This window comes from Phanerochaete carnosa (assembly GCF_000300595.1).
Source record: "Phanerochaete carnosa HHB-10118-sp unplaced genomic scaffold PHACAscaffold_1, whole genome shotgun sequence".
NCBI lineage: Eukaryota > Fungi > Basidiomycota > Agaricomycetes > Polyporales > Phanerochaetaceae > Phanerochaete > Phanerochaete carnosa.
The window spans coordinates 4,995,801-5,019,791 of NW_006767628.1; the positions used below are offsets into that span (position 1 = coordinate 4,995,801).

Genomic DNA, 23,991 nt, shown 5'->3' on the forward strand with positions numbered 1-23,991 from the left:
GGCGGCTCGCTCGGCTCTAGGTACAAGTCAAGGAGACATCTCTGCAGCTTCTTATCTGGCTGAAACCTGCAAGTAAGGCTTCGCGCTGTTGGTTGCTGCACGGAGCCCAATCAGCAGGTGGCGAATGCAGGCACGAAGTTCGCGTGTCGTACCCATGTGAGCCCGTCGAGGGATATGTCCAATTCACTGGCTTTGAAGATGGCCTGATGGCCTGGCTCCACCAACACCACTACTCTGGGTGATGAAAACTCTCTCAGGTGGAGGTAGTCCAGAACAAGATAATCCCCTGCGGCCGCATCTAAAAGACGGAGTTTGTCATGGCCGATCTTTCCCAGAACACACCGCACGCACTATGCAAGCTCTGGAAATACGTCTCGAAGCGGTCATCAACGGCACGACTCGGCGGATGCTGCAAGTATAATTGGGCCTCATCGTCGTTAAGACGTGCACGATTCTGTGTCTCCAGGTCCAGAATGTCACCCGGAGCAAGGCTGACGTGCTCGAGGTTGCCGGGCAACAATGCTATATTCGTTTCGAGCAAGCACCGTGCACCGCGGCAGACTGCTCGCGCCACTGATGCCTCGGCCTGCTCAGGGTCTCGAGAGATGTACGGTAACTGCTGCGCGCCGAAGCTTCGAAGCAGGGCTGCAAGGTACTCGGTGGCACGCAACTACATGCGGTGGGTCAATGAAGCGGTTTCGAGGGGATAGAGATGACACTTACGATATGCCGGTCGTTCCTATCGTCCCCTTCCCGCCCAATTGTGAAGGGCTGTCCGCCGCCGAGCTCAATACCCTGATCAAACCATATCTCCGGTAACCGGTTACTTAGGATCGTGTAGTAGTTGTCGGCCATCTTGAGCTCGGCGTTAGAAGTGTTGAGTAGGTGCATGAGATCCATGAAGTCGGCTACCTCGGAGCGATAAAGCATCGCACCGTATCCTAACCAGGCAAATGAGATATGGAACGGGTAGAGGCCTTCCGCTCGTATCTCACGCAGGGTCGATGAAAGGTGTTCGTGCGGAGGCAACAAATGGATACTGTGCGGGCATTGAACGTCCTGGATCCTAGCGTGTAAAGCGTGGATGACTTCAGGGATGACCAGGTAATCATCATCCTGGGAACGGTACGACCGTCAGTGAGAAACAGTTAGACAAACCAACATACCTGAATAAAGCAATACCGTGTGTTGGCCTCTGAGCACGCAATGAACCTTGCCTGGAAATATGCGTTCTCCGGCGAGTTATGAATCTTGAGTTTTGTCTTCAGGCAGCCAGTACCAACAAAGTCCTGGGAGAGATGATGGCACGCTGATTATCTCATTGTTTCCCGAGAGATATGAGATTTCGCACGTCGTGTGTTATCAGCTTGAGGTTGTTGTTCCAAATGAAGACCTCCGCAATGACGCTATCAAGCGATGGCGAGCAAAGCGTCGAAGCGATCTTCAATATGTTCGGAAAGCGTGACCAGTTAAGGACCACGGCAGTAACATCCGCTTCGATCGCCACAGGTTTGAAGTCTTCAAGCAATCCGACGCGCTGGTGGGGATGGGTAGACTCGAATGACACGACCTGCCGCAAGCGCATCTGCAGATCCTGCAAACTGTCTTTGAGCTCGCCTGATGCCCACAGGCTCGCCACCCAGGCAATGACGGCGGCAATGAACCAAACTCCGAGTCGTCTAAAGAACTCAAAGTCCATCTGCTGTTCAGATAAGATGTGAAAAGAGGAGAGGTAAAGCGTCGGGCGTTGGTCTCGACGAAGGTGCGCGCGGGACGATCACACTGATGGCGGGATAGCCATTTTCGCTTACCTACCCCGCTTACGTCGTTAGTGCGGAGCGCTTAAGAGGCGGGCGTATTCACGCCAGACGCCAGTTTACTTCTACATCGACCGCGACAGGCTCGTTGTTCTGTGCTCTGCTCTGTGCTCAACCACGCCCAGTTTTTCATCGACTCTCTGCAGAAGATATGTTATCACGTCTCGGCACGTCGGTGCTCCCCATCTCGTTGTCGCTGGCATCGCAAGCCAAGCGTGCTATATCCGTTCAGGTGAGCTCCACTGATGCGTTGGGACGTCTCTGCTAATCAAGCTTCACTGCATCTGTTTAGACCATATTGCACGGCTCTCCCAAAGCTCAGCAGGAAGGAGACGTTCAGATACAGCAACACTCAAAGCTGGTCGCCCGCGGAAAGTATGTCCACGGGTTTGAGGGTACGTAATCCTGTATTCCGCCACGACTTTCCCCTGAAACGTCTTGTGCAGTCCACAAAGTGAAGCCGAGCGAAGTCGAGAATTACAAAAAGGCCGCGTACGTACTCCACACGTTTTGTGCATTGCACACAGCTAGCTCACACAGGGCGAACCAAAGACAGGGTTACTACGCTGCAATCAAGGATGATCCATCGTTACACGTAAAACTGTCAGGTAGCTGGGAGGTAGTAGTTGGCGAGCAGGACGTATTCTGTACGTACACGTTGCGCTATCGTGTGTCTCTCCGTACTGATGACCATGACGCAAAGTCCACATCCTGGAGTACGAGAACTACGATGGTTACGACAAGACTACTGCCAAGATTAGGGCAAGCAATGAGGTGAGCACCGTCAATGCTGTAACCTTGGTATAGCACTGATGCCTCTGGCAGTACATGACAGCGTACCAGAAGATGATACCCCATTTGAACTCGCGGGAATCACAGCTGTGCCAAGAGTTCGCATTCTTCCCGACCGCACCGCCTCATTCAGAGGGTGGCATCTTCGAGTTGCGCAAGTATCAGCTTAAGCCGGGCACGTTACTCGAATGGGAACAGGCTTGGTAAGGAGCCTTTTATATGAGCCAGGGTCCGCACTCTCTGACTCCGACGGCATGGTAGGCGCAAGGGCATTGAGGCACGCCGGAAGTTCGTTGCACCCGTTGGTGCTTGGTTTTCGCAGATTGGTCGCCTGCACCAAGTTTATCACATGTGGCAGTACCCGTGCGTGTGGCCCTGTCCCGTGCTATTTGTCGCAGTCTGACACGGGCATGTAGAAACCTCCAGGTACGCAAGGAGACCCGAGAGAAGGTGTGGCAGCTTGAGGGCTGGTCGGAGACAGTCACTAAGGTATGTGATAAATTCATGCGCCGGATGGTACGATCTAACCAAAAGTGTAGACGTCAGACTTCTCGAAGTTTATGGACTCATACATTCTGGAGCCGCTCCCGTACTCTCCGCTCAAGTAAAGGGGTGCGATAAACCGCGTCATGGGGTGTCACTTTGTACTTCTCTTTATATTTCTGGACTCTCTCGCTTCATTACTCGGAGGATACCCTTCAGTTGTATAGTAGCCATCTTCGCTTGCTATGCTGTTGGTCCACATCTGCAGTCATATGGATGTGCCATATCACACGGTTGACGTGTCTTGATGATGGGACACACGTTGCCTTCTGTTGGCACACACCCATAGATATGGGCCATTATCGTGACGACCTGGTGCGTGCTTTCCACGGTCCTCGCTCCGCGACAGGTTGCTCGTTTTCCCACCGAATGGGAGTGCACGGTGAGGAGCTGAGGATGGTTATGAACGCCTGGATTACGTCTTGCTTATGTTTTGAGGAGTTATTGAGGTCCTGCGGGGACTGCGCGAGACGCGTCTCGTGGATTGTGTGCGAATGATTGAGCTTAGGGGACCTGGGATGTACCGGAGCGGCCTCTTGACGCTCTTGCCCGCGTGTCGCGAAGTCATCACGGGTGTCGCTGTGCTCGGTCTGCACCTGCGTTTGTCCTCTCGCCGATGCCGACGCCGACGCCGACGCCTGCAGGGGCCGCGCGGGCACAAGAAAACTTGCAGACGAGATTAGGCGGGCTGTTTGTCGGGGAATGTGTGCGGGGATGTGCCATGCGATAGGGGACAAGGCACCGCCCAGTCGGGTAAGAGGCCCAGCCTAGCCCACGGGGACCGGCAGCGGATCGGCAGGGCGGATCTCGTAAAGGGAAACAACAATGGACCTGCACGCCGGCTGGACCCACAGGACAACACCGCTAAATTCTGCCATACTCACCTTTCACCCACACACCACCACCCTCTCCCTGATCGCCGCCCTCGCCCGCCATGGCGAGCCTCAACAGCCTGCTCAACCCAGAGAGCAGCCAGGAGCGGGACATGCGGTGCGTGGATCCCCCGATGCCTCCCGCCGCGCGCCCCCCGGCGGCCCCTTTCAGTGCCCGCTGACCTCATTACCAGATTGCAGCAGCATGCTCAGCAGCAGTCGTCCAGCAGTCCCTCTCCGCCTCCGCCAAATACCATGGCGTACGAACGCGCAGCCGCAGAATCAAACTACTATGCTCAGACAGATATTGTCATGCGTCCCCACGAATCACACCCCGACTGCCCCGATACCCTTGCCTGCCTCCCGGATACCAACGGCCGGCCACAACATACCCTCCCCGTCATTCTGCGATGTGCTATCCTCGGGAGCCCGAAGAAAAGGCTGACGATAAGAGAAATCTATGCCGCCATGGAGAAGAAATACCCATATTACAAAACTGCAGGACCCGCATGGAAGGTATGCGTTCCTGCCCGCCCCTTCGGGAATTTCTCACGCTCACGCACACGTTTCGGTGTGGCTCCACAGCAATCGGTGCGGCATCACCTGTCCCTGAACCGTCTCTTCGAACGTCAACAACGTCCAGCAACCGATCCTGGCTTTGGTTCGTATTGGACCGTCAACCTCGAGGCCCCGCCGGGCACTAAGCGCCCACGGAAGCGCGGCCGTACACAGAAGGAGATTATCATCCAGACCAATCCTGGTCCCATGATTGAGAGGCCATACATACCCATGCAGATAAGGGTGGAGCATCACCAGCCCGCTCCTGCGCCACAGCCGCTGCTCCCCTCGCCGCCTCAACAGCGCACCGTACCGCCGCCGCTCCCGCCTCCTCCGCCACCCCGCCGGGAAGACAGCTCGCACAGCACACACGGTACACACAGCACACGCGGCCCTCATCAACCAGTTGCGTCTGCATCGTCGACACGTCTTCGTCCGGTGGATGCTCACTCATTCCAGACTTCGGCTGTGCGCGGTAGCCCGTATGACGATGAGGACGATGACGAGATGGATTGGGGCCCCGGTGGACCACAGACTATCTCAGACGACGACTTTAGCGAGGACGAGCCGATGATTCATACTACTACCTACCCCCATTATCAGTCACCGCTGTCCGCCTCATCCAGCTCGAGCACGAACACTAGCTACCACCACCCGCCGGCCCACAGCCCGGTCAATCACACGCATTCTATCCACTCACACTCGTCTCACACTAACCATGCCATCCATTCAAGTCATTCGAATCATTCAAACCACTCGAGCCATATGTTGACGCATCAATCGCATCAATTAGGGAGGCCGGGTTTGCAGGGTTCGTTTTCATCATCGTACCAGCCGGCGATCGCGCCACCTCCGGAGGATCCTGCTGTTACACGCCTCAAACAGGAGATCGAAGCTTTGAAGCGGCACTCGAGCGATCAGGAAGCTCTGACGATTCGGTTATCGAACTCGTTGACTCGGGCAGAGACGGATGCCGCCCGGGCGAAGCAAGCTCTGAAGATGGCCGATAGCCGTCTTGAGGACGAGACGCGTCGTCGGGTGGAGGCCGAACGAGCAGCCGACGAGGAAGCCCGACTGAGGCGGATGGCAGAAGAACGCCTCCGGTCGTACCAAAGCCGCCACGGGCTCGCTTCGCTGTAACACGAGTGGTGCGCTAGACTGTCTTTCTTTGATTTCGGATGTTCAGAGTCTCTTGGGTTACCATCTCATACAAGGGTTTTTGGCCCGGTCCTCATCCGGGTGGTCCGTTTATCTTCGTCAAAGTCTTTGTGCAATATGCCGTCTACAATCTTTCTTGCTTGTATTCTAGTCACGACTCCATACGAAGCAGCGATGACTCCTACTCTATGGCCTTCTTGAATACAACCAGTTCCAAATACATGTGTTTTCGTACATAAGGGACAGCGTCGAGATGAGTGATAATCGATAAAGATTTGTCCGCCCGAAGCCTATCTCTGCACGCAGCGACATTGTTCTCCAAAGAGACATGAGCGTACCGGCGTAGTTCAACCGGAGTGATTTTGTCAGCTGGCAGGCGCATGGCACGGTCAGGTGGGAAGTGTGCTACCCAGTTTGCCCTTTCGCGGACTTTCTTCCTACGTTCTAGAGTTCCCGGCAGGTCGTGCGGTCACCATGCCTTTATAAAGCGCTCCTGATGCACGTACAGACTATGTCACATCACTAGGCAAGTACAATATATCAGCACTCATCAGTGTTGCCCGGTGGATGTACATGCGTGCGTGATCCCGTCGGCGTGCGTACGATCCGCGGTGTTCATAGGTTGGCCGAATCCGGAAAGCGTTGGTCCAACGCACAACAAGGACAAACAGCCTCGGCAGCTGCCGAGATCCGCCTGCGGGCGCGAGCTCCGAAGAAAATATTAGCGGAGGGCGCTTGAACGACTTGTCTTTCAATTACCGCCAGCCATGGCCTCGACGTCGTCCCGCCCGAAGCCCAAAACATCGTAGGTATGCTTGCACTTATAGAGCCGGGCTTGGTTTGATTGACTTTTATAGATTCAAAAAGTCCAGGGTCATCGCGCCGCTTTACACTGGCGGGCCCGTGGCGATCACGTCGGATGGAACGAGACTGGCCACCGTAGTAGGAGAGGAAGCGGTTCTCACAGATGTACGAGAGGGGCGGGAGATATGTCGGTTTGCAGGAGTACGTATCTTTTGCATATAATCGAAGCTAACTGCTCAATTTGATACAGGACACAGAGTCCATAACGTCCATGTGCATTTCGCCCGCCTCGACACACCTTTGTCTCTTCACCTCCGCCTTGGCACTGCGCATATACGAACTTCCAGAAGACACAACTCCTCTTTTCAAGCACGTGCAACCATTTCGAGCCGTTGCTCGCGCGCATGACGCACCAGTCCACGTATGTAGGACCGACCCAACCTCGACCTACCTCGCATCGGGGTCTGCGGACGGCGTCGTCAAGGTGTGGGATATTGTTCGCGGCTACGTGACACATGTGTTCAAGGGGCACGGAGGCGTCGTCAGTGCGCTGGTCTTCAACTATCCCTTCGACCCCTCCTCTGTCGGCGGTGAGCGGAAGATGCAGCTGGTCACGGCATCCGTCGACACGAAGATCCGCATATTCGATCTCTCTGCTGCCGCTGCTTCTGCACGGTCTGGTTCTGCTGCAAGGCCCGAGGCTGTCCTTGAGGGACATGTCTCTGTCCCGAGAGGTCTCGACGTCTCGCGAGACGGCAACTGGCTGGTCAGTGGTGGTCGGGATTCTGTCGTCCTCGTTTGGGATATCTCCTTGAAACCTGCGGGGACTTCAAAATCCAAGAGCAGCAAAACGAAGGGCAAGGAGAAAGAAGGCGCGCCCACGCTCGTGAAGACTATTCCTGTGCTCGAGCGCGTGGAAGCAGTCGGTTTGCTCCGGCAAGACGAGGATGTGATCGGTACGACTTCCGGGGTCAGCAAGCTGCAGATCTACACCGGTGGCGAAAAGGGTGCCGTAAAAATTTGGGACGCCCGAAAGGGTGAAGTACTGTACACGCTTGGCCAGGAGTTGGACAACGTCTCCGAGGACCAGGAAGAGCAGCGTCAAATTATCGATGTGTTGTAAGCAGCCGCAGTAACCTTTGTCAAAGATCGATGCTGACTTATGTTTTCAGATACGTGCCGTCAGACGCAACAGTCGTGTCCGTACACGCTGACCAAAACATCCTTTTCCACTCTCTCACAACTCGGTCACTCACCCGACAACTGATCGGGTTCAATGATGAAATTGTTGATGCTGCACTGCTGTCTCCCTATCGTCTGGTGCCACAGGCTGACATTTCTATAACTCCGGGTTTTGTTGACACTCACCTCGCATTGGCTACCAACTCGTCGCTTATCCGCGTCTACTCTGCCAAATCCCTGGACGCGCGCCTGCTCTCCGGCCACCATGAGATCGTTTTGTGCCTTGACAAGGGCGCGCAGGGTCGTATTCTGGCCAGCGGCAGCAAGGACCGCTCCGCACGGATCTGGGCGCCTACGACTTCCACCCGAACCCCAGATGCTGCGAGCACGTCCGTTCCGGAGTGGGGGTGCGTCGCAGTCTGTGAAGGACATGCCGAAAGTGTCGGAGCCGTTGCGATGTCGCGGAAAGCCCATTCCGACTCGCCCGAGGGTGGCTTGCGCTTCATGTTCACCGGTAGCCAAGATCGCACAATTAAGATGTGGGACCTGACCTCTGTGCCGATCAAATACGGTGCGGACGCGCAGCCTGTGAAGTGCAAGAGTCTATTAACGCACAAGGCGCACGATAAGGACATCAACTCACTAGACGTCGCGCCGAATGATCGTCTGCTCGTCTCTGGCTCGCAAGACCGGACGGCCAAAGTCTGGGAAATTCAGTACGTACTGTACGACAGTGGTGCAGTAAAGGGCGAAATCAAGCTGCTAGGCACCTGCAAAGGGCACAAGCGCGGTGTCTGGACCGTACGCTTTGGCCAGACAGAGCGGGTGCTGGCGACCGGCAGTGGCGACAAGACTGTTAAGCTCTGGAATCTTGACGACTTCACTTGCGTCAAGACCTTCGAGGGCCACAGTAACTCGGTGTTGCGCGTTGACTTCATGAACGCTGGCATGCAAATGGTCAGCACAGCCAGTGACGGCCTTCTCAAGCTGTGGAACGTGCGCGACGAGTCTTGCGCGGCAACGATGGACAATCATGAAGACAAGGTTTGGGCCCTGGCCGTGAGCTCTGATGAGCGCAGTATTGTCTCCGGTGCAGCGGACTCAGTTGTGACATTCTGGGAAGACTGCACCGAGGAGCAGGAGCAAGAGAAGGAGACTAAGCGGGCGGAGATGGTTCTCAAGTGAGTAGAACATTTCCGTTGTTGGGCGTGGTGGCTAAAGCGGCATTTCCGTGCCGTGCAGGGAACAAGACTTCTTAAACTACCTCTCGCTCCATGACTACCGGAACGCCATCCTCCTGGCGCTCTCGATGGAACAACCCGGACGACTGCACGCGCTCTTCAAAAGCCTTCCTAGTACCTCGGATCCTTCATCCGTTACATCAATATCGGGGCACCCGTCCGTTGACGAGGTCATCCGCACCCTGAGTGGCCCGGATCTAGCTAAACTCCTGCGGTGCGTCCGGGGCTGGAACGCTAACGCGAAAACAAGTGCGGTCGCGCAGCGCGTGTTGCACGCGATCTTGAAATTGCGTAAGGCCGAGGATATCGCGCAAGCGTTCGATCAAACGGCGACGCTCGGCGGGCTCGGCGACATCCTGACGGGTGCATCCGGGGGTCCCGTGCACAAGGAGGGCAGAGGCGCCTCGGCGCTTCGTGAACTTGTCGAGGCGCTCGTTCCGTACACGGAGCGCCACCTCGCGCGGATGGAGAAGCTCGTGCAGGAAAGTTACGTCGTTGACTACCTGCTTGGTGAGATGGACGACGGTCTAATCGGCCTCGAGGACGGAGACGAGGACGAGGGGATGGCCGATGCGCAGCAGGACGATGACGAGTGGTGTGGCATGGATGTAGGCATCGGTGCGAGCATAGCGGTCTCTGCATAGTGCCGTTTACGTGTGTGAACGATCTTGTCCACTCTATCTGTCAATCCTTATCTCCTACGTTTTTACAGGACCCAGTTCGCGTGAGAGCAAAAAGCTATACGGCGAGGCTTGTTTTGGGGAGGGGTCACTTCCGTCAGCCCTGGACGGCATGATTACAGGCAGCGGAAATAGCAACTAGCGTGGAAGCGTATGTGCAATATCCGTACGCCTTTGAACGCCCAGCCTATACGACAATTAGGGTGTTGCTATGGGCCCGAGCGACGGCGACGGCGACGTCGCCGGTCAAATCTATGAAGGGCTCAAAGTTTATGTGTGGCGGCGGCCAGCTTCTTCCGAGTTCCGCCCGTTGGCGGCCTCGGCAATAAATGTTCCATCACCCTCCTTCGTCCCCAGGATCCACCACACCATCCAAGGCCTGCCAGCGTTCGAGGTCTGGATTAAGGCTGTATTATGGAGCCATGCGTTATTGAAAGTTTCTTGGTCTGCGGTGTGGCCCATTGCTCATGTGCTGCCGGTGTGCCAGTTACCATCGAAGGGGGTATCCTCGAGCCGTACTTCATGCATAGCGACCCGCGCAACTAACTATTGTCGCTCACCCCGCCACAGATGCAGATCTGAGCCAGAGCCACTTGCAATTGACTACGTATCTGAGATAATCGTCTGCTTTGACCGTCAAAGCGGCCCAAGACACGTGGCTCTCTGTGTCTTTGTCGGCCTCCCAACAAATTCTTTGGCAATTGTCGATTGTCTTTGTCGATCAAGGTTTAAATACGATGGGTCGTAGTCCGCCTGCTCTGGTTAATACCGCCCATACACCCCCCGTTAGACTGCGCTAGTACGTCCCATTAACACTTCGCTTGGCTTTTGGCACGACTTCATTCACCACTCAGGTTGTGCGCACATTCTTCGTCAAGAATGCCTTGCAAGGTATTACGCAACCGCACGAGTATTTCCTCCCTACCGGCGGAAATCCTTGAATGGATTATATACGTTTTGGCCGCACAAGTTCTTGGACCGGATCTCTGGCCCGACAATGGGCAAGAGTACGCCCGGATACTCCTCCAGATAACGCACGTCTGTCGCTGCTGGAAACACGTTGCGCATGCTTCTCAGCGATTGTGGGTCAACGTCTTCATTGGCAAGCAGCATCCGGAGTTTATCGAGCTAGCACTCAAACTCTCGGGGACAAGCCTGCTCGACGTACGTGCGATCGACAGCATAGACCAGTCGCCCAACGACGCTTCCAGGCACGCCAATCAGCTTGCTTCTCTGCTCACTGAGCACATGCATCGAATTCGCGTCCTCATTGTATACCCAGCCATTGACGAGGCGATGAAGAAGCACACCTTCCCTACCAACTTGGACGCCCCCGAGCTGCGTTGTCTTCACCTCTACAAAGCCCTGTCGTTCGAGCGTCCAGCCTGGTTGTCGCTAAGATGTCCTAACCTCGAAGACCTTCATGTCGTTGGTGCCACCGATTTCGCGACATGGCACACCATTGAAAGAAATCTCTGCCTGCCGACTCTCCAGCGACTCGAGATCAACCCATACTCACGATCCGCCGAAACAACCAGAATCCCTACACTTCAAGACATTTTGAAGATGCTCCGCCGGCTACCGCATCTCGAGTCCCTCTCGGTGACTGTGCCCTCTTGGGTTGTATGGCCTGACCTGCAAGAGGAGGTCTCGCTGCCAAAACTCCAGGACCTCATGATCTTCTACACTCATCCGGACGATTCAAACCATTCGAAACTGCTGCAAAGCCTGATTATCCCGTACAACACCCACCTTGAGGTCGGATGGAGCACCTTTCAGATACCTGCAGGAAGGCGAGTACCTTCAATGATGCACGCTCAAGATCTGATCTTTCAGAGTACGCTGCCTACAACCTTGCTGGCTTTCGGCATCATATTCCGCCCGCATGGTTATATTACCATGCATGGGCGCACTTTCGTCGGACAGACCATGAGGGACGACGGCACTGGGGATTCTCACGACTTCCTTCTGGAAACCGCATCGCCAGCCACCGTGCGCTGGTTTGGTGATCATCTTCCACTGGATAGGGTCCTCGCCTTGCGATTGTCAGGTGTACGATATTGTGGGGACGACGAGTCGGTGCTCCAGGAAGTCTATCGCGTCTGCGAGAAGCTCAAGAACGTCATGGAGATTCATTTTTTCAGCGAATTCCGCCAGGTGCACATCGAGAGATTCGTTGCGAGTATGTCTCCCGAAAACGGGCTCATGTTTCCCAAGCTCAAGGCCCTCTACTTCGAGAAGTCCTTTCGCCTCGAGGACACGTCGGCGGAAGACGGAGAGCGGGAAGAGCTACACTCATCTATCAGACTCAGACACACCCTAGTGTCCGCAATAGCACAACGCCACTCGCATGGCCACATTTCCGGTACCACTGTCGTCTGGAAAGGCAGTGTTATTCATAGCTCTTCTCACGTTGAAGGTTAATTTAACCGGCTTAGTCTGTATCCATGTCAGGGCCCGTGTACGCAACGTGCCTCTGAACTTTTGCGATATCCGGGAAAAATCCTTGTGTTTGGATCTCTCGAGTTATGGAATGTGTGTGCGGTGCAGGATGACGTCTCTGGAACATGTTCACACCTGCTCGGAGACGCTTACTGTAGGCGTGTGGGAAGATAATACCGGGCGCATCAATTTCCACGCCACCATTAATTAAGAGATGCCGACGCGTTTCGAGCTTTAATTCCCTCGGCCATTACCGTAATAGCAACTTTAGTCTTGTCAACAACAGAGTCGTCGCAGGCGGAGAGGGCTCCACCCATGGAGCTCTCTAGGGTCTGCTAGGGCAAGAGAGGAGAGCGAGGTGAGAGAAAGAGGTGAAACTTGCCCAAGTTGATCGTACACCCCTCAGAGCTTTTCGCTCGCGGATGAAAGTCCACCGGCGCGGCATCAGCCCGTCAGACTGTAGTATGCACACCTCATTTGTGTTTTGTAGACGCACTCACGCTCTTTGGCAGGCCGTGATACCCAGCAAAACTTGAACTCCGTGGTGTCCAGACGAAGCTTCAAGTCTAGTTCAGCCTTGGGTGTTACAAGCGCGGCCGTGTGATAGCTCATGATACCCCTCTCGAAACCGTTCAAAGTACTTTGGGGGCACCGCTCTCTTTCCGCGCCGAGGGACTCAGGGCAAGGCGGACGCACGATACCAAGCCTTGAAGCAACGAGACCATGGTCCACGCAGCGGTCGTTCATATTAGTTCAGCCTATGCATGCTGAGACCCCTCACCATGCCCTTTGTACAAGAGAAATTAAACACTTCCGTGCCCCCTTATGACCTTTACAAGTGCATCCGAAGCAGTTATCGATGTCTGACATCGTAACTCAGCTGCTAAGCCCAAATCCGCGATCGTTGCAAGCATGGTGCCGCTCCATCATCTCCACAACGCGCGGCATGCGGCTGTAGTGGTGGCAAGCACGCCCATGGACCCCGTGCAGGATTCGTGAATGAGGGTTATGGAGCCGGGTGCATAGTACCTCGAGGCGAGGGCGTGGCCTATCGTGGCGGAGCACGAGAAGAAGCTCCATGCACTGCGTGATCGCTCTCTCCTTCCTCAGTTTGGCTCATAATATACCCTGCAAATAACCAGGGTCATGAGGTGTCTGTGTTCCTGCGAAAGTGCGCTAAGGATACTGTGCTAACACCAACACCAACGAATGTCTACTAGTTAGGAACACGGTGAGGATTGCTTCCATGTACTAAACGCCGGTCGTCGCACCCCTGCCTGCACACGACCTCATTGTCACACTAGGATCAAGGCCCTGGGACCACTACACACCTGCAGATAAACTGCCGGAGGCGCTTTACGACCTCGCAGGACATGGCAGCTCCGCTGCTGTACGTCGGTAAGTAGGCCGCTGTGTCTCATTTGTGCATAGACTAACCTCACACTCGCGAATTACCCATGGGATTCGATCAAGGTCTAATCGATGACGATGTGGGTACAGTAGAAAATTCGATATCAAAATTGTACATTGTGCTGATTTTGTGGAGTTAGGTGGAATATGCCCCGGTTCAGGATCGCTCTATCCCCACATCGTTGAAGATCGCGTGCCTGTGTTAGAGCAAGTCCGCGTCGCCCTTGAATTCTGAGCGAGGATACTCGGGCTAACTTCCCTCCGCATTATTTCTCACGGAGCAGCCAGTAAAGTGAGCAGACGTCTGCAACCTAAGTTTATTTAGTCAGTCGAATAATATACACCGTGCTCGTCTACGATCTGAAGTTGACTCTGCATATAGGTGTGATTTTGACGATGGGCGCTTTTCAATAAATTTCTGGCGTAACGGTAGCTCTAGGACACAATTCGCACATCCTCACCTGCGATCAAGCCACGAACGACATCCACGGCTATTCCAATACTATATATATATATAGTCAGCGCCAAAGCCCCTGCTCGCGAACTACGATTGAGCATCGCGGTTAGCTCACCGTTGAGACCTGAGCATGCTAGTACAGCCCAAAGAACGGGAGCAGACACTGGAGGCTGGCCCAAAGGTTGCGAAGATTTCCCCGTACAGAGGACTCGTCTGGATTTCGAAGTTGCGCAAAGCGGATTGACTGCGAGTGGTATCTCCTTTGAGAAGCTCAGAAGAAGGCATCTAGTGCCATTTTCCGACAATACGGCCCATGCAATGTTGGGTGTGAGCTATCTACCCACCATAGTATGCCGCATGTCTCGTTCGTGAAGTTTTCAGGCGGCTGCACCGCAGCCCACAGCGGGTTAGACAATGTTACAGAAACTCCTGATACGCCGACCTGCGTGTGTCAACGATTGCTGCGCGCCTCGCCGATCGGGGATTCGGACGCGATTCCTGGTCGCGCCTGGTCGCGTCGCGTCGAGAAATGGTGCGCTTCGCGATCTCTGCGCTCTGCGAGTTCGTTCGGCCCGTGGGACACACGTTACCCGTTCGGCCCCTTGTACTGGGCCTATGTAGAATACGGCATCGCCAGTGCCCACGGCATGCTGCTATTCATACGAGCATAGTACGCACAAAACTCCGAGAAGCCCTGGTACGACGAAGACGGTGTGAGAGTCTGACGACTATCGCTACCTGCAATCGTGGGAGTAGGATTCTTGCATACAGAGAGCATCGAAGGCTGTCGCAACCTTCGCAGCTCGTCGTCCGATATCGAGGACCAGTCCAGCCGAGGGAGGAGTGGGCGCAAGCCGCTAGCCGAACCGGTGATAATCAGCGTGGGAAAACACATCATGAGTCTAGTACTTAAAGTCCAGGCGGCTTCGACTTTGAGCCTCATCATCTCCTTCATCCACCATGTCCATTTCCAAGGTCCACGCCCGCCAGGTCGGTGCAAAATACGCTTATATGCACGCATATTACTCATGAAACTTACTCAGATCTTCGACTCGCGTGGAAACCCCACCGTCGAGGTTGATCTCTTCACTGAGAAGGGTGCGTTCCAGTATTCGCAAGGGGGATTCCATATTGACGCGTTTTAACAGGCCGTTTCCGTGCCGCCGTACCCTCCGGTGCCTCCACTGGTATCCACGAGGCTGTAGAGCTCCGTGATGGCGACAAGTCGCAGTACGTTGGCAAGGGTATGTGCGTGCTGTCTATTCCCCACAGATTCGCTCAAACGCCGCCGGCTCGTGTCATGCAGGTGTACTGAAGGCCGTTGCGAACGTTAACGACACCATTGGCCCCGAACTTGTCAAGACTCAGCTTAAGGTCACCCAGCAGAAGGAGATCGACGACTTCCTGATCAAGCTCGACGGCTCCCCCAACAAGGGCAAGCTCGGTGCTAATGCCATTCTTGGTGTCTCTATCGCTGTTGCTGAGGCTGCCGCTGCTGAGAAGGGTGTTCCCCTTTACCAACACCTCGCTGAGCTTGCTGGTGTCAAGCCCCCATACATTCTGCCGACGCCCGCGTTCAACGTGATAAATGGCGGATCACATGCTGGCAACAAGCTCGCATTCCAGGAGTTTATGCTCCTCCCGACTGGCGCCACCAGCTTCTCGGAAGCCATGAAGATTGGTACCGAGACCTACCATACCCTCAAGAAGGTCATCAGTGCCAAGTACGGCATCGACGGTGCGTGCATATATGCATCAGTTTGATTCCAGGCTGACTCTATGTAGCCGTCAACGTCGGTGACGAGGGTGGCTTCGCCCCGAATGTCTCTGGTGCTGATGAGTCCCTTGAACTTCTGAGCGAAGCTATCAAGAAGGCTGGCTATGAGGGGAAGATCAAGATCGCGCTCGATGTCGCCTCCTCTGAATTCTACAAGGACGGCAAATATGACCTCGACTTCAAGAACCCTAACTCGGACCCTACCAAATGGATCTCTGGCAAGGAGCTTGCGGAGCTCTATCTTTCCTACGTCAAGAAGTACCCCATTGTCTCCATTGAGGATCCCTTCGACCAGGACGACTGGGAGGCCTGGTCTCACTTCACTGCCAACTCTGGTATCCAAATCGTCGGCGATGATCTCACCGTCACCAACCCCCTTCGAATCAAGACTGCCATCGAAAAGAAGGCCTGCAACGGCCTCCTGCTTAAAGTCAACCAGATCGGTACCGTCTCCGAGTCGATCCAGGCGTAAGTCCCCTGTCAGCTTTGACCTTATCGAACGCTGGTTGATCATGCTTTGCAGTGCTCAGCTCTCGCAATCCGATGGTTGGGGTGTCATGGTCTCCCACCGTTCCGGCGAGACTGAGAATACCTTCATCGCCGACCTCGTCGTCGCCCTCGGCACTGGCCAGATCAAGACGGGTGCGCCCGCACGCTCTGAGCGTGTTGCCAAGTACAATGCTCTCCTCCGCATCGAGGAAGAGCTTTCTGGCAACTCGTCGTATGCCGGAGATAAGGGCTTCTCGGCTGGTCCCACGGCGCCAGTCCTCCTCAAGAAGTGAAAAAAAAAATGAATGCCTACCCGATGTACTAACGCACGCTGTACTTATACCAACAAAAGCGGAACTAGAAAGTGTATTCTTGACGGTGCAAAGACACGATGTATAACTATATGCGGGCAGAAACTTTGCGTGATGTAGCAAGTAAATGCGTGTACGCGGGGGGATTTTCTGGCCATGCGCAACATGACGCTATCCGAGGTGAGACTTGAGAACCGGAGGCTGCAGTTAGCTACTGTAACCGCCTAAGAAGACATGAACCCACCCCATTGCCTATGAGTACCTGCGCACGTTGGCCAATGAGCATATCTACTGCCTGCGCCACGTACCTCTGCTCCTTGTTGAGCATCAAGTCGCGGCTCGTCGAGATCCTATCCCAGCCGCCCATGTTCCTCGGTCCACGCCCGCTTCACGTTCGTCACCACGTACACGTTCGCTACACCCACACCGGCGCGCGTGCGTTGGACCTCGTCGACCTTAGCCACGATCTCGCCCACGCTCGGGAAGCAGCGCCGCACGTAGAGCCGCATATTCGCATCAGTCGTTGTGCCGCCGCCGCTGCCAGAGGGCGTCGTCCACGCGTCCTGGAGCGTCGCGAAGGCATTGAACGCGTTGAAGGACGCTCCCCAGCGTGCGAGGTTCGCACAGTGCTCTGCAAAATCTCCGTGGCGTACATGCAGGACGAGCAGTCTCGGAAGGGGCGTATACGGGTCCCGCAGCAGCACAAGCGTGCTTGGCGCAGCGTACGGCTCGATGGGCGGCACTGGCAAGAAGAGGCCGCGGTTCATATCGAAGGCGGCCTGGACGAGCGGGGCCCAGCCCAGAAGGCGAAGCAGCAGTGACTCGGACAGAACTGGCCAGATAGGCAGAAGGCGCTCCTTCTGGCCGTAGATGCTGAAGCGCTCCCTTGAGTTACACTCTGGATCCGAAATTTGGAGGAAGGACTAACTAGTAATCAAATATCCAGTCGGATTGACGGGCAATCTCGACACAGGGATCGTCGATATTGTGCAGATATTTCACCCAAGTCTGCAGTATTCAGCGCCGATGGTGACACCTCTCTCATGTAGTGAGCGACTGTCTGCATCTCGATGATTGTCGGATTCGGGCATATCTTGTCAAAATATTTTGTGGACAGCCAGTGGTGTGTGATCGCCTTCAGCAAACGTACCACCCATTAGGGGTCCTGTCACAAGCCGTAGAGAGTCAACATCACGGGGAACACACAAGACATTTCTGCCTCTTACCCGAAATGAGCGCCGACAAGGGAATCTGGGACGGTACCGGCTTGCTAGTATAGCCAGAGTATATGGCATTGTCCCTGTTCCATATAGTTGTCAAAGACAAAGCTAGGGAGGCAGTATGAAGAGTTCAGACGTGAGTAGAACGGGATACAGCTTACTTACGATCTCCCACTACTGTACGCGACCTGCGCGTTCATGATGAGATCTTCCAGGTAGTTTCCCCACCCCAAAGCTCCAGATGGAGAGCTTCATGAATAGCGTACTTGCATACATAGCTATACACTCACCAGAGACATGATTATTCACCCACAGATCCTTCTTCCCATTACTGAACGGATCATCTGAACCGTGCTGCGGCAGAACTAGCTCGGCATGGTGATATCTCTCGTACAACGGCGGCTTGTCCCTCTCAAAGCTCCATGCCTACCACTTCTGCCATACCCTGGCCGTCAAGTATAGCAGCGCGACTAGGAGCGTGGTCCCCAGAAGGACGCTGCGTGCCGTAAGCTTAAGCCACTTGTTGAGGCCACGCGCACGCGAGCCAAATCTGCGCGGCGACACAGACGGCCGGCGGTGCATTGGAAGCCGCAGAGTCTGCCTCATCCAGCCTCAACTTGTCTCGAAGGTGGTGGGGCGATGCACGAAAGAAGAATGCGTCGGTTGCCGGCAGAGGACATGGCGGCGTGAAAGAAGCTTGCTTGGCAAGACGCCCGATCCTGTTATCACCCTCGCAGCTCGGATATGTTCGTATTCACGCGCTGGAAATCCAGTCCAGAGAAAAGAATGGGGATATAATGTAATACTACGTAATGTATAGTCTGATACGACGAAATAAAGAAGGTAGCCGGGACGAGCAAATCGTGGGAATATACTGTCAAAGCGCGAACAAAGCGTATCAACATGGTCATGAGAGCGCAGAATAAAGTCTGGGTGTATGGTGCAGGAGAAGTCCAAATACTCAACGGCTAGGTATCGTGAAGAAGGGGAAGGAGAAAGATGCTAAGGTCCATGAGAGGCGTGATTGCGTGCTAACTGTACATCTGCGTAAGATTTGGTCTTTAGTATCCATAGCCAGATTGCGGCGGGGCCGCACCCGGCGGGAGGTGCTGATTAGGCATAGGGACGGATCCACCTCGTGAGTAGCGGTTCTGGTTCTGGTTCTGCTGAGGCGGGGCCTGTGCTGTCGACCGCCTTGTCGGCCGTGATATGCGGCGCACACCACCCGACGACACGGGGCCGTTATCCACCAAGCTCACACCCCGCTGCCGACTCTGGCCAAAAGCCGCGGATGGCTGAGCAGGCTGTTCCTCGGGTTCTGCGGTATATGGGAACTGCTGCAGCTGCCCGTCGTAACCTGCTGTGTGCGGCTGAGAGTAGCCGTAAGGGTTGAAAGTCTCGACAGTGTATTGATACGCAGACGATTGCCGGTACACGCCATTGTTTGCGCTTGCCGCCCTTGACACGCGCTGGTCGAACGGCGATTGCGGACTGGGTGTCTCATACTCTTCAGTGTTGCCGTAGCTGTCTTGTTGACCTGGGATGAGGCGCTGGTGCTGTGAGCCGATGTCCGAATTGTAACCGCCTTCCTCACTCGACCGCGATAGGCCGGCGGAAGATGTCGAAGCAGAAGTTGGTGCAGTACGGGAAACGGACAGAGGCGTAGGAAGCACGAGAAGTTGATTTGGATCCTGTTTACGCGGCGCCGTCGCGTTAGCGGACTCGTGCGTGCTTGAGTCGTATCCTTGCTGCTGGGTGTGATAGTCGCTGGTAGAAACCATCGAATAACGGTTGCTCTCAACCCTGCAGACAATATCAGCCAAGCTGACGGCGGCAAAGGGTAGATCACTTACTTCTGCGGGGAACTTGTGCCGTAATATGTCGAGTCCCGCGACTGCGTCCCGGCTTTCCACCTCCTTTCGCGTTCAAATTCTGCCCATCGCTTCATGACGATGTGTGATGAATCAAACTCTCCCTCCTTGTCTCCATGGTTGTCGCCAGCACCTTTCTCGCCGGCGACCTGACGCGTCTGACCCCAAGAGAAGTCATCAAAGTGCCAAAAGGCATACGCGGGCAAGATACCGTTCCAGATCGGAAGCGATAGAAGATAAACGATCATCCACCCGACGTAAGCAATCTTGCGTGAGGTGATGACAATGAGAACACCGGGGAGACCCAAGACGATAGCGAGCAGGATCAGCGGGATCGTCGTATTGGTACCGCCGGGGATGATAGAGATGATGATCAGGTATAGCGTGAACGAGATAGCAGCAGGCAAGACAAGGGTACCGGCCAGTTCCATGCCAACGACAAACTGCATCGAGAAGCAGAAAGTACCGCAGAGATCGCGGACCAAGAGCAGTTCGGCCAAGTTGTGGACAGTAGAATTGATCCAACGACGACGCTGCGAGAGGAGGATCCTAAAGGTGTCTGGAACGACGGTCTTGCAAACGGCCTGTGGGCAGAACACGTTCTTGCGCTTGGGGAACGTTTTGAGCATGAGCGTAGTGAGGTACCGATCTTCTCCGAGCAGCAGCAAGTTCTTCTTGTGCAGGGTGTCGACGACATTCTCGGAGTAATGTTGCACGATGTCCGGGTTGGCAAGGATAGGTACCCAGTATCCATTCTCGCCCTTCGGGGCTTTGATGCGATACATACTGAAACATCCGGGCAGACATGTTACACCGCCGAACATCGCCTCGAAGGCCTTTGTCATGTGATGCGAGATGTAATACTCGAAGACTAAATCAAATGTCAGCTCACATCAGAATATTATACAAGTTATCGCATCTCACCTTGCATCATAGTGACCCATGTCTCTGCCTTATTCGCAATCTTCGTCTCACCACAAAGACCCATAATCTCATAGTCGTTTACCATGCATGAGACCATCCGGCTGAGCGAATCCGGGAAGACCTTCGTATCGGCGTCAACACAGAGTACGAGCTCGTAATGGTCAGGGCTCACGCCCGTCACACGCCAGATCGAGTTGAAAAACTCGTACTCGAACGTCGTCATCCGCTCGTCGAACATAACCTTCTGCATAAATGCCATGAGGACAATCTGACTATCGCGCTTGCCACGGTTGCCTGGTTTCGGGTCGTTCTTCTCGAGCGGGTTTCCGCATTTTGCAACGAGAACGATTGGCACCTTCTGCTGCTTCGACCTCTCCACTGTGGCGTCGTCGTACGCGTAAAAACCGGCATAGACTTGGGCCATGTTGTGTCGCTTGTGTCCATCGGCGATGGCGACATAGGAGTGCGGCTCAACCTCGGACGGGTTGATGACGAAGTCCTTCATCATTGACAAACAGATCTCCGGGGTCGTCATAGTGTTACCGGCACCTTTAACCATACCGTCCGCAATAACAAGGATAAGTTTGTGGCTATTCGGATAGTCGGTCGTCGCCAAAGAGTCCAGGGTCGTGCGAAGACCCTCAACAGACTCAGAGTAAGCCGTGACAAGACAGATGGTATGAGCTAGGGGATAGTTGAAGGGTTCATAATCTGGAGGGGGCTGGGGAACAACGTTGTGCAGCGGGAAGGGACAAGGATTATCCGCAAACTTCGCAGCAGCGTCCAGCGAAGTCGAGCTCCGCGACTGGCGGGTGGCAGGGGTGTCCGGAGGGGTGAGCTTAGACACACTCTTCCTGCTTGATCCGCCGTACATGCTGGTAGCGCTGCGCTTGTACGGCATCGGCTCAAGCATTCCATAAGCGGTCGACTGGCGACCACCACCCATACCCTTCAGCATGTTCTCAGAGGGAGTGAAACGCGAGGTCGAGGGAAGGAACGACTTGAGACCCTTGTGAAGGCCGTTCTTGTGCACGTTAGGACGAAGGTAGCCGGGGGCAGGGCGATAGATGTCTTCTGTCCAATTCTCGATCTCGGCGGCGCGCTTCATTCGTTCTTCGTATGTCTCGTTCTTGAAGTTCCCGATGCGCCAGGAGAAGAACCAAGCGAACATAACAGCCATGAAGAAGCGTATACCGACCACTCCGATGATGAACACCAGCGAGACGTATAGGACGACTTCCGAGGCAACACATCCAATGGTATTCGTATCGATGAAGCCAACGGTGACGATATCCTGCAGACAATGTCCAAGGGGCCGCTGGTTGGTGCGTAGCAGGTACATGCTGAGATCCTTGCCGTTGAAAGTTCCATTGGCCTTCATCAGCTCGTTAAACAGCGGCGGGAAGGAGACTTGCGCAGGGCTCAGCCATTGGAGGAGATCGAAATCAAGAACCGAGCTGCGGGAAATCGGTAAGTATACGCTAAGCCGAGAGATTGGGTACACACGATTCGAAAATCGCCAAGTTCCTCTGGGTGTTCTGAACGTCGTCCCATGTGTAGTAAACTTGGCCTTGGGGCTTCATGGACGCGAGCTCCGAGCGGGACTGGGAAGTTATGTGACAGTTGGTAGACTGGTCGTATGCCGTCAGATTAATCTGTGAGGTGCCGAACTGGTTGTAGACATTGCAGGGAAAGTACCACTCGGGGTCATTCGTGTCGCCAGAGATACTCGAATTGGCGGCCTCATTGATAAATCCCTTGCAGTTCTGGCCCACGTTTTGGAACATGAACGAGATGTCAGCGCCCGCGATGTTCCATCCGCCTTCCAAAAGCGGGTTCGTCTGCCCGTTGAACGTAGTGCCAGCCGGAGGGTGATTGAAATGCGAGAAGTCGTAGTCGTAGCCATGGATGATGACTGAGGCGTTCTCGATAGTACCAGCGTGGAACCGATTCGCCGGCGTTCCACAAACCGTTTCCGTGAAGCCGAAAGTTATGAAACCAACGCTCGCCATGAGAGCGGCGATGATACTGAGGAGTCCGATCTTCTCACGCCAGGCCCTTTGTTGCTCGGGGGTGCGAATACCTGTGGAGCGCGTTGTAATTGCCAAGCCTCGATGGATACGACGTCACTCACCGCAGGCCCTGAGCAAGGGCGGAGGAACCCAGCATGTCAAAATGTAGCAGTAGATGAACCAGGGGTCCTTGGGACCGGGACCAATATTCGACAAACATCCTCTAGACTCGGGCTGCGCAGGCTGCGCAGGCTTCTTGCGGCGGAGCGTCGTACCGCGCTTGAATAGCGCTAGGCCTGATTCATGCTGGTCCTCTTCTCTGCCGAGGAGTGACTTGCCTCTCCGGAGACCGCTTTGTGGCTGGTTTCCAGTGCCTAGAAACATCGAGGTGAGGATAAAAAGGCGTAAAGCAGGTGTGGCGACGGCGTACTTGAGGGCATGTAATCTATATTTCCACCCTGCTGCAACTCAGCAACGCGACTATGATAGTGGTACTGGCGATGCCCAGGATCAATCTTCTCTCTGTCCGGCCTGACCAGACTTTTCTTCCTTCCAACTCTACCGTCAGCATAACCTCCTGCCTCTGCGAGCCCTGCGTCAGGTGGCGGCGATTGCGGTTGGTAGGCAGAATACGAGTGTTGTCGGCGGTCATCGAGGGGCGCCTGTCTTTCGCCACGCTCAGTGTTCTGGAAGGATATGCCTCGGTGTGGATCGGTAGGATACTGCGGGAGAGGGAGCTGGGCTGAAAGCGAGTCCTGGGACTGGTAAGGGGGAGCGGGAGTCTGTGGGGGTCGGGCAGAACGCGGAGGACGCTGTCCTCGATTGTCCATCGTGGTAGTGTCCTTCAAAGAGAATACAGCTCAGTGCATGCACGCAGTTTGAGGGAAGGAAGCCTGCGAGCACGCCTGAAGGTAAGGAAAGGCGCGGCTGTAGCCGTGTGCACAGTGCACGGTTTGTGGATGAGAAGAAGCCTGGGCGAATCGGCTGGAACAAGATAATTACTGCGCTCGATAAGTCCTTAAAGCTTATAGATAAGTAATAGCTTCTCACGCGGAGTTTGTTCCTTTAAGCTAGGTTATCGCCAAAAATTCGAACAATTGTGGACAGTTGGGTCGCCTCCTAGCAATCACATCTGCTTTATACCCTCGCTATGCCAGCCACGCTCGTGAATATATCTCCATCGTCATCACAGCTCACAGCATTATTGTTTTCTTTCTTTCAAACGGTGTAAGAAGAGAATTAGCTCCCGCTCCAAACTGCACCGGGCGTGTTTCAGCATCGGACTCGCTATGTCAAACGTCCGAGGCGATTTTGTGCTACAGCGTCGACTCACTATACGGCGATAGTTTGTATGAGGTGCACAGGCTGAACACGGTGAGGCTTTCAGGCCGAGTTCGACGCTAAGGTGCTGCTTCCTAGCATAAGAGGACT

At 54.8% G+C, this 23,991-nt stretch overlaps 7 protein-coding genes across 7 annotated transcripts; 5 read left to right on the plus strand and 2 right to left on the minus strand.

Annotated features, from left to right (window-relative positions):
• Nucleotides 1-298: 298 nt before the first annotated feature.
• Nucleotides 299-1,585, minus strand: PHACADRAFT_83532 (uncharacterized protein; the record flags this gene model as incomplete). Its single annotated transcript, XM_007391013.1, has 4 exons — nt 299-670; nt 724-1,116; nt 1,167-1,289; nt 1,394-1,585. 4 exons carry the CDS (start codon nt 1,583-1,585, stop codon nt 299-301), a joined length of 1,080 nt encoding a protein of 359 aa, XP_007391075.1.
• A 308-nt stretch (nt 1,586-1,893) lies between these two features.
• PHACADRAFT_248421 (uncharacterized protein) lies at nt 1,894-3,408 on the plus strand. Its single transcript, XM_007391014.1, has 9 exons — nt 1,894-2,049; nt 2,110-2,212; nt 2,264-2,309; nt 2,370-2,464; nt 2,521-2,591; nt 2,643-2,812; nt 2,871-2,972; nt 3,026-3,098; nt 3,149-3,408. The coding sequence occupies exons 1-9, from the start codon at nt 1,969-1,971 to the stop codon at nt 3,215-3,217; spliced, it is 810 nt and encodes a 269-aa protein (XP_007391076.1). The 5' UTR covers nt 1,894-1,968; the 3' UTR covers nt 3,218-3,408.
• A 678-nt stretch (nt 3,409-4,086) lies between these two features.
• On the plus strand, nt 4,087-6,039 carry PHACADRAFT_204842 (uncharacterized protein; the record flags this gene model as incomplete). Its single annotated transcript, XM_007391015.1, has 4 exons — nt 4,087-4,142; nt 4,219-4,540; nt 4,610-5,315; nt 5,376-6,039. The coding sequence occupies 4 exons, from the start codon at nt 4,087-4,089 to the stop codon at nt 5,720-5,722; spliced, it is 1,431 nt and encodes a 476-aa protein (XP_007391077.1). The 3' UTR covers nt 5,723-6,039.
• A 468-nt stretch (nt 6,040-6,507) lies between these two features.
• On the plus strand, nt 6,508-9,611 carry PHACADRAFT_84777 (uncharacterized protein; the record flags this gene model as incomplete). The annotated part of the gene is made up of 5 exons (XM_007391016.1): nt 6,508-6,545; nt 6,598-6,745; nt 6,795-7,663; nt 7,717-8,907; nt 8,969-9,611. 5 exons carry the CDS (start codon nt 6,508-6,510, stop codon nt 9,609-9,611), a joined length of 2,889 nt encoding a protein of 962 aa, XP_007391078.1.
• A 908-nt stretch (nt 9,612-10,519) lies between these two features.
• PHACADRAFT_180769 (uncharacterized protein) lies at nt 10,520-12,082 on the plus strand. Its single transcript, XM_007391017.1, has one exon. It carries the CDS (start codon nt 10,527-10,529, stop codon nt 12,069-12,071), a length of 1,545 nt encoding a protein of 514 aa, XP_007391079.1. The 5' UTR covers nt 10,520-10,526; the 3' UTR covers nt 12,072-12,082.
• Nucleotides 12,083-14,913: 2,831 nt separating this feature from the next.
• On the plus strand, nt 14,914-18,377 carry PHACADRAFT_248428 (uncharacterized protein; the record flags this gene model as incomplete). Its single annotated transcript, XM_007391018.1, has 10 exons — nt 14,914-14,946; nt 15,000-15,054; nt 15,105-15,200; nt 15,263-15,694; nt 15,742-16,201; nt 16,257-16,720; nt 16,779-17,406; nt 17,462-17,698; nt 17,760-17,861; nt 17,919-18,377. 6 exons carry the CDS (start codon nt 14,917-14,919, stop codon nt 16,513-16,515), a joined length of 1,332 nt encoding a protein of 443 aa, XP_007391080.1. The 3' UTR covers nt 16,516-16,720; nt 16,779-17,406; nt 17,462-17,698; nt 17,760-17,861; nt 17,919-18,377.
• Nucleotides 18,378-18,525: 148 nt separating this feature from the next.
• Nucleotides 18,526-23,395, minus strand: PHACADRAFT_248431 (glycosyltransferase family 2 protein). The gene is made up of 6 exons (XM_007391019.1): nt 22,991-23,395; nt 22,683-22,934; nt 22,055-22,631; nt 20,549-22,005; nt 19,607-20,495; nt 18,526-19,556 (listed from the first exon to the last, which is right to left on the minus strand). Exons 1-6 carry the CDS (start codon nt 23,388-23,390, stop codon nt 18,815-18,817), a joined length of 4,317 nt encoding a protein of 1,438 aa, XP_007391081.1. The 5' UTR covers nt 23,391-23,395; the 3' UTR covers nt 18,526-18,814.
• Between the last annotated feature and the right edge of the window lie 596 nt (nt 23,396-23,991).